The sequence below is a fragment of the Borostomias antarcticus genome, assembly GCF_949987555.1.
Source record: "Borostomias antarcticus genome assembly, chromosome: 12".
Lineage (NCBI taxonomy): Eukaryota > Metazoa > Chordata > Actinopteri > Stomiiformes > Stomiidae > Borostomias > Borostomias antarcticus.
Window position 1 is genome coordinate 16,103,717 of NC_140245.1, and position 9,921 is coordinate 16,113,637.

At 48.1% G+C, this 9,921-nt stretch overlaps 1 protein-coding gene across 1 annotated transcript in view; it reads left to right on the top strand.

Moving 5' to 3' along the window:
* The window catches only part of LOC311315751 (poly [ADP-ribose] polymerase tankyrase-1-like), a gene marked incomplete at its 5' end in the record, with an annotated part of 19,195 nt that extends 13,948 nt beyond the window's left edge, over window positions 1-5,247 (top strand). Inside the window, 3 exon segments of the mRNA XM_084446451.1 lie at window positions 3,094-3,280; window positions 3,685-3,841; window positions 5,128-5,247. Coding sequence (XP_084302577.1) covers window positions 3,094-3,280; window positions 3,685-3,841; window positions 5,128-5,214 — 431 coding nt within the window. The 3' untranslated portion in view covers window positions 5,215-5,247.
* Window positions 5,248-9,921: the final 4,674 nt, after the last annotated feature.

Genomic DNA, 9,921 nt, shown 5'->3' on the forward strand with positions numbered 1-9,921 from the left:
ACAACAACACAAACAACAACACAACCACCACAACGAGTGAATGCTCTTCCACGGTAAACAACAACACAAACAACAACACAACCACCACAACGAGCGCATGCTCTTCCACGGTAAACAACAACACAAACAACAACAACAACCACCACAACGAGCGCATGCTCTTCCACGGTAAACAACAACACAAACAACAACACAACCACCACAACGAGCGCATGCTCTTCCACGGTAAACAACAACACAAACAACAACACAACCACCACAACGAGCGCATGCTCTTCCACGGTAAACAACAACAACCACCACAATGAGCGCATACTCTTCCACGGTAAACAACAACACAAACAACAACACAACCACCACAACGAGCGCATGCTCTTCCACGGTAAACAACAACACAAACAACAACACAACCACCACAACGAGCGCATGCTCTTCCACGGTAAACAACAACACAAACAACAACACAACCACCACAACGAGCGCATGCTCTTCCACGGTAAACAACAACAACCACCACAATGAGCGCCTGCTCTTCCACGGTAAACAACAACACAAACAACAACACAACCACCACAACGAGCGCATGCTCTTCCACGGTACACAACAACACAAACAACAACACAACCACCACAACGAGCGCATGCTCTTCCACGGTAAACAACAACACAAACAACAACACAACCACCACAACGAGCGCATGCTCTTCCACGGTAAACAACAACACAAACAACAACAACAACCACCACCGCGAGCGCATGCTCTTCCACGGTAAACAACAACACAAACAACAACACAACCACCACAACGAGCGCATGCTCTTCCACGGTAAACAACAACAACCACCACAACGAGCGCATGCTCTTCCACTGTAAACAACAACAACCACCACAACGAGCGCATGCTCTTCCACGGTAAACAACAACATAAACAACAACACAACCACCACAACGAGCGCATGCTCTTCCACGGTAAACAACACAAACAACAACAAAACCACCACAACGAGCGCATGCTCTTCCACGGTAAACAACAACACAAACAACAACAACAACCACCACTGCGAGCGCATGCTCTTCCACAGTAAACAACAACACAAACAACAACACAACCACCACAACGAGCGCATGCTCTTCCATGGTAAACAACAACAACCACCACAACGAGCGCATGCTCTTCCACGGTAAACAACAACATAAACAACAACAACCACCACAACGAGCGCATGCTCTTCCACTGTAAACAACAACAACCACCACAACGAGTGCATGCTCTTCCACGGTAAACAACAACACAAACAACAACACAACCACCACAACGAGCGCATCCTCTTCCACGGTAAACAACAACACAAACAACAACACAACCACCACAACGAGCGCATGGTCTTCCACGGTAAACAACAACACAAACAACAACACAACAACCACAACGAGCGCATGCTCTTCCACGGTAAACAACAACACAAACAACAACACAACCACCACAACGAGCGCATTCTCTTCCACGGTAAACAACAACACAAACAACAACACAACCACCACAACGAGCGCATGCTCTTCCACGGTAAACAACAACAACCACCACAATGAGCGCATGCTCTTCCACGGTAAACAACAACACAAACAGCAACACAACCACCACAACGAGCGCATGCTCTTCCACGGTACACAACAACACAAACAACAACACAACCACCACAACGAGCGCATGCTCTTCCACGGTAAACAACACAAACAACAACACAACCACCACAACGAGCGCATGCTCTTCCACGGTAAACAACAACACAAACAACAACAACAACCACCACCGCGAGCGCATGCTCTTCCACGGTAAACAACAACACAAACAACAACACAACCACCACAACGAGCGCATGCTCTTCCACGGTAAACAACAACAACCACCACAACGAGCGCATGCTCTTCCACGGTAAACAACAACAACCACCACAACGAGCGCATGCTCTTCCACGGTAAACAACAACAACCACCACAACGAGCGCATGCTCTTCCACGGTAAACAACAACACAAACAACAACAACAACCACCACAACGAATGCATGCTCTTCCACGGTGAACAACAACCACCACAACGAGCGCATGCTCTTCCACGGTAAACAACAACACAAACAACAACACAACCACCACAACGAGCGCATGCTCTTCCACGGTAAACAACAACACAAACAACAACACAACCACCACAACGAGCGCATTCTCTTCCACGGTAAACAACAACAACCACCACAACGAGCGCATGCTCTTCCACGGTAAACAACAACCACCACAACGAGCGCATGCTCTTCCACGCTAAACAACAACACAAACAACAACAACAACCACCACAACGAGCGCATGCTCTTCCACGGTAAACAACAACACAAACAACAACACAACCACCACAACGAGCGCATGCTCTTCCACGGTAAACAACAACACAAACAACAACACAACCACCACAACGAGCGCATGCTCTTCCACGGTAAACAACAACACAAACAACAACACAACCACCACAACGAGTGAATGCTCTTCCACGGTAAACAACAACACAAACAACAACACAACCACCACAACAAGCGCATGCTATTCCACGGTAAACAACAACAACCACCACAACGAGCGCATGCTCTTCCACGGTAAACAACAAGCACCACCACAACGAGCGCATGCTCTTCCACGGTAAACAACAACACAAACAACAACAACAACCACCACAACGAGCGCATGCTCTTCCACGGTAAACAACAACAACCACCACAACGAGCGCATGCTCTTCCACGGTAAACAACAACACAAACAACAACAACCACCACAACGAGCGCATGCTCTTCCACGGTAAACAACAACAACCACCATAACAAGCGCATGCTCTTCCACGGTAAACAACAACACGTTCCACTACTCTGCTTCCATGTCCACTAGAAATGGAGGCTTCAATCCTCCGCCTTCCTGGGGTAAATAAAGGATAGAACTCTACGAACAAACACCTCTGTCCATCTCTCTCTCCTCTCTCTCTCTCTCTCTCTCTCTCTCTTTCCTCAATTTCACTTCTCTCTCCTCTGTTCTCTATCTCCCCCCCTCCCCCAGGCTCCCCCTTCATCAACGCCATCATCCACAAGGGTTTTGACGAGCGTAACGCCTACATCGGGGGCATGTTCGGCGCCGGGATCTACTTTGCCGAGAACTCCTCCAAGAGTAACCTGTACGTGTACGGGATTGGAGGAGGCACGGGATGCCCCGCCCACAAAGACCGCTCCTGCTACGTCTGTCACAGGTCAGAGAGAGAGAGAGATGGAGAGAGGGGGTGCACACACACACGTGTGTGTGTGTGTGTGTGTGTGTTTGTTTGTGGTGTACTAACATGCCTCTGTGTGTGTGTGTGTGTGTGTGTGTGTGTGTGTGTGTTTGTTTGTGGTGTACTAACATGCCTCTGTGTGTGTGTGTGTGTGTGTGTGTGTGTGTGTTTGTCGTGTGCTAACATGCCTCTGTGTGTGTGTGTGTTTGTGGTGTACTAACATGCCTCTGTGTGTGTGTGTGTGTGTGTGTGTGTGTGTGTGTGTGTGTGTGTGTGTGTGGTGTACTAACATGCCTCTGTGTGTGTGTGTGTGTGTGTGTGTGTGTGTTTGTGGTGTACTAACATGCCTCTGTGTGTGTGTGTGTGTGTGTGTGTGTGTGCAGGCAGATGTTGTTCTGCAGGGTGACTCTGGGTAAGTCGTTCCTCCAGTTCAGCGCGATGAAGATGGCCCACGCCCCGCCCGGACACCACTCTGTGATTGGTCGACCCAGCGTCAACGGCCTGGCCTACGCTGAATACGTCATCTACAGAGGAGAGCAGGTCAGACACACACACACACTCACACACCACACACACACACACACACACACACACACACACACAAATCTGTCTCTGCTCTACCTCTCCTCGGTCTTTACTGTGTCTATACTCTATCTCTACTGTGTATCTACTCTGTCTCTGTGTGTCTTCTCTCTAAATCTGTCCCTCCTCTGTCTCTACTGTGTGTCTACTCTCTCTACTCTCTCTACTGTGTGTCTACTCTCTCTACTCTGTCTCTCCTGTGTGTCTACTCTCTCTACTCTGTCTCTCCTGTGTGTCTACTCTCTCTACTCTGTCTCTCCTGTGTCCCTACCCTGTCTCTACTGTGTGTCTAGTCTCTACTCTGTCTCTACTGTATGTCTAGTCTCTACTCTGTCTCTACTGTGTGTCTACTCTCTCTACTCTGTCTCTACTGTGTGTCTAGTCTCTACTCTGTCTCTACTGTGTGTCTACTCTCTCTACTCTGTCTCTACTGTGTGTCTACTCTCTCTACTCTGTCTCTCCTGTGTCCCTACCCTGTCTCTACTGTGTGTCTAGTCTCTACTCTGTCTCTACTGTGTGTCTACTCTCTCTACTCTGTCTCTACTGTGTGTCTAGTCTCTACTCTGTCTCTACTGTGTGTCTACTCTCTCTACTCTGTCTCTACTGTGTCTCTACTCTGTCTCTACTGTGTGTCTAGTCTCTACTCTGTCTCTACTGTATGTCTAGTCTCTACTCTGTCTCTACTGTGTGTCTACTCTCTCTACTCTGTCTCTACTGTGTGTCTAGTCTCTACTCTGTCTCTACTGTGTGTCTACTCTCTCTACTCTGTCTCTACTGTGTGTCTACTCTCTACTCTGTCTCTACTGTGTGTCTACTCTCTCTACCCTGTCTCTACTGTGTGTCTACTCTCTCTACTCTGTCTCTACTGGGGTACAACCAGCCCCATGGCTCTAGACTTTTTTTCAACTGAAAAAAGTTGAACTACATGTGCTCAAGTCAGGCTAGCTTAAATGACGTCTACCTATAAAAGACTGTTCTGACGCCAACGGTGGGTTTTTGGCAAGCGAACGTTAGCACTAGCTGACATTAGCTAGCTATCTTAACTTGGCTTTGTAGTCTGCAATAACGCGACACTCATTGCTAACGTAGGTGTAAAAAATCGGCGGCCTAGCCAGCTCTAAACTCCAGCTCTAGCGCTCTGAGCAGCTGTGAGCTCGGCGCTGTTCAGAAACATACAGCTGGTTGGTGGACACACAGCCTAGCCTAGCCTAGCCTAGTCTAGCATTGTGTTCTGTCCCCCCCAGGCCTACCCAGAGTACCTGATCACTTACCAGATCCTGAAGCCAGAGACCAGCACACCGCCCCCAGCCCCCGCAGAGCAGAAGACCTAGTCAAGACCAGGACCAGGACTGGAACCAGGACCAGGACCAGACCGGGTCCAGGACTGGAACCAGGACCAGGACTGGAACCAGGACCAGGACCAGACCAGGACCAGAGCCAGGACTGAAACCAGGACTGGAACCAGGACCAGACCAGGACTGGAACCAGGACCAATACCAGAACCGGGACCAGGACCAGGACTGGAACCTGGACCACAGACTGTTACCCTTCTTATAATACTAGAGACATTCTAGGCTGGACCAACCCAATCACATACACTCCACCTCAGCCCTGCTGGACCACCCCCCCCCAGCAGTCCTCCTTCCTGTCTCCTCTCGTTGACAATCAGAGCCCCCCCCACACACACACACACACTCTCTCCCCATGTTCTCTCACTCACAGCTCTCACCCCCCAACACACACACACACACACACACACACTCCCCATGTTCTCTCACTCACTGCTCTCACCCCCCAACACACACACACACACACACACACACACTCCCCATGTTCTCTCACTCACTGCTCTCACCCCCCAACACACACACACACACACACACACACACTCCCCATGTTCTCTCACTCACAGCTCTCACCCCCCAACACACACACACACACACACACACACACACACACACTCCCCATGTTCTCTCACTCACTGCTCTCACCCCCCAACACACACACACACACACACACACTCCCCATGTTCTCTCACTCACTGCTCTCACCCCCCAACACACACACACACACACACACACACACACACTCCCCATGTTCTCTCACTCACAGCTCTCACCCCCCAACACAATTGTTATTGTCGTGTATTAATTTGCCTAATTAAGCTCGACCCTTTGTTCTAATCAAGATTATATTATATGTGTCTATTCTTAAAGTCAGTTTAGGCCAGAAGCAGCATATTGTGACAAGACAGTAGGGCCAGAAACAGCTATCACGAGGTTTGTTTTGTAAGGGAGGGGGAGCGCTCCTGCTCCTGTGAGAACGCAGATGCCACAAAAGAAACGTTGAAATGAAATTGAAACATTGTATCAGATAACGAGTCAGGCTAGAAACTACATGGCGTGAGAAAGCAGGTGCTCTTCATCAGATAAAGTATATAAGACGCAGTCAACATCATTCGTGTGTGATATCTCTCGAGAGCCCACCGGTTTTAGTTTGTCTGTTACTGAGTGTACCAACAAATAAAACCTATTGCATTAAGATCCAGTCACCAGTGCCTTTTTGATTCGACTTCAACTACTGAACAAAGAACATTGAAGATTGTACCTAAACCCAAAGGCGTCCGTACACGTCATTATAACCTGGCTGTTTCTAACATGCTGTAATGTTGTAACCTGGTTATAACCTGGCTGTTTCTAACATGCTGTAATGTTGTAACCTGGTTATAACCTGGCTGTTTCTAACATGCTGTAATGTTGTAACCTGGTTATAACCTGGCTGTTTCTAACATGCTGTAATGTTGTAACCTGGTTATAACCTGGCTGTTTCTAACATGCTGTAATGTTGTAACCTGGTTATAACCTGGCTGTTTCTAACATGCTGTAATGTACACAATGATGGGACCATGTTACTATTGTGAAAATTCTCCATGGAAACCATCGCTATGGAGACTTGTGTGTTCTACACGTCTTCAGATCAGGAAGTGTCAGATGGCGTGTGTGTGTGTGAGATCGTAAACAAGCCATGAAATGTTTAAAAATTACTTTGCACAAGAAAACAAACACTGAACCATCTGCATCCTCCTGTGTCTGTTGACCGGGCGATTGGGCCGCCACGTCGCTCATCTGCTCACGGATTTGCACTTTCTGTAGGTGGTGGAGGTTACTGTACAGGTACTGTACTGGGCTGTAGGTGGTGGAGGTTACTGTACAGGTACAGTAGTCCATAGTCCACCCTTGTGACGAGATACCTCCATCTTATGTTTATAGGTCATCCTCAGACTAAGAGGATGTGTGTTGATGTCTCTAATTCATTCCCTCTCTCTTTCACAGACATGTGAGGTTCTGCCTCCTCTCAGCCCTGGGGGAGCACTGGTCCCCTACATCCCTGTGTGGTGCCCTGTAAGTCTGCTCTGATCAGGGTTTAGTGGGGTTAGAAACTCTGCTCTGATCAGGGCTGGGGGTTAGAGGGGTCAGAAACTCTGCTCTGATCAGGGCTGGGGGTTAGAGGGGTCAGAAACTCTGCTCTGATCAGGGCTGGGGGTTAGAGGGGTCAGAAACTCTGCTCTGATCAGGGCTGGGGGTTAGAGTCAGAAACTTACTTACTTACTTACTTCTTCTTAAGAAACATTGACAAATAGCTTTGTAAAGGGAAATCCTGTCATTGTTTTCAAGAAGGGTACTCAAAAATGGAACCCATGGTTCTCTTTTTGCCATAGGCTGTCCCATTTGGGTAACTTATGGCCTGTTGTGAAAAATAAAATGTTTGAATTCGGGGTGATTTTTTGGGTCCCTTTGCAGCCGGAGGCGCAGACCCAGACGTCTCCCTGGGAGGAGCTCTCTGGTGAGGACCTACTGCACCCTTGGTGCTACATTCAAATAACCCTTTTAAGAAGATTCAGGCATAGCTCTGTGTTGTTGCATGTAAGTATCCCAGACATTCAATTGTATTTATGTGTTAGGTTTATTTACATACTTCCTGTGTGTGTGTGTGTGTGTGTGTGTGTGTACTTGTATGTGTTTAGCTCATAGCTCTGGTGAGCCTGCTCCTGCCCCTGCCTGCAACAAGCACCAAGTGCGGCTCACGCTCGACAGACTTGCCCTCTGCAAAGTGCTGGGCAAGGGCGCCTTTGGCAAGGTCAGCACCACACCACACCACTGGTCCTCTCTTGCTACCAACACAAGGCACTCATAAAGATTGGGGTGGGGGTGGTGGTGTAGGGGCTTCTTAAACATGATGTGCTTTCAATATAGGGAAGTGTATTCCCAGGAGTAAAAAGTATCTAGTGAATAAGCGCTTGGCTGGTAGATGTGACGCGCTGGGCGTCCCTCTCCCGGGTGCTCAGGTCCTGCTGGCAGAGCTGAAGGGCAGTGGGCAGTATTTTGCTCTGAAGGCGCTGAAGAAGGACGTGGTCAATGTGGAGGACACCATGGTGGAGAAGAGGGTCCTGGCCTTGGCCAGGGAGAGCCCCTTCCTCTCCGAACTCTACTCGTCCTTCCAGACCACAGTAGGACTTACCTCCTCAGTTCTCAATTACTATTTGGTCATTTAGATAGGCATTTAGCAACTTACAGGGGCGAATTCACTAAAGGATTGCGCAGCTTTTCCTGACGCAAAGCCTGTGCAAATAAGTCAAAAATTATGTTTGCTATTCACAAAGCCCTCGCAAAGGGTGAAATACGGTGTTAACTGCGTTGCGTTCGTCATTGCGTTTCTCTGCGCCGGTGTTATTAGCTCATATTTAAATTAGGTAATATGGGCGGAGAATGTTCCCCTTTCTATGCTAATGAACATTATTGCAAAACCCGCCCAATTCACAAAGATTGGCGCAAATTGCCTCACGAAGTTAAAGTGAAATGAATTCCGTTTTCAGAGACGTGGTGGTATTTAAGCGCAAGGGGTGTGTCATGGCCAGCCTTTCCACTGATCATGGCAGCAGTGATTGTTGCGAGGCGAAGGCATCGCAATGCCAGGCATGTTGTTCGTGAGAGAATATTTAGAAGAAGGTCACTTTTTGATTTAACACTAGAACCACCGCGGTAGCTGTTTGGACACCAGAGCGCGCAGCTCTTCAGCCAACTGGAGGATGAAGTCGCGTCTGGGGAGGCTCAGTTGACTATGCGTCTCTCCACCCGTCCCCAGCGAGTCCAAGCCCCCCCAATGAATAATACTTATTTATAATAGCCTACATAGCACGAAACTGTGCGTATAATAGTCTATACGCGAAACTGCGCATTCCCTATAGCTGTTCATTGAACGGCTGGGGGCCGATATAGGTATAAATAAATAAAAACATAGCCTACACAATATTTTTTTTATTTGAATGGTCTTGAAAATATTTTGCTTTTGTATCATAGGTGACGGCAGGTATCATCTTCAGCCATGGATGATGACTCCCGTGCGTAATCCTTCCAACGTTGGAGAGGCGGCGTACAACTGGGCTCACATCAGGACGCGCGGTGTGATTGAGTGCACATTTGGAATCCTGAAAAGCCGTTTAGATGCTTAGATCGTACCGGTGGGGCAATGTTATACACTCCCCCAAAAGTATGCCAGATCATTGTGCTGCAACTTGCATAACATAAAATGACAATTTTTCCTTTGTTCGTCTTTTCAAATCATTCCACCTCCGTTTGCAGTCTTCCGCGTTTACACACACAAATGGCACTGACTGATTGGGAAATTAAACCCCAAATATGATTTTTTGCTGCAGTCGTGATATTTTTTGCGGAAAGCTGTGAGACATGTTTTTGAACCTCGTCCGTGAGGCCTTCAAGTTCGCTGTCTGAAAATCGTATCTTTCTTTTTCTGTCTGCCATCGTCCAATGATGCGCTGTATGCGCAGTATTTATAGTCATTTCCTATATCAGCAGCAAATTGCACTCAGCCGCAAACTCCGAATGGGCGTGTTTGCGCTGGGATATTATTAGCGCAATGTCTTTAGTGAATAGGTTTTTAAAACGGAGCACATAGCTGGCGCAACTGACGCGCAATGTAATGGTGCAATTAGCGGGCGCAATTTGCTTTAGTGAATTCGC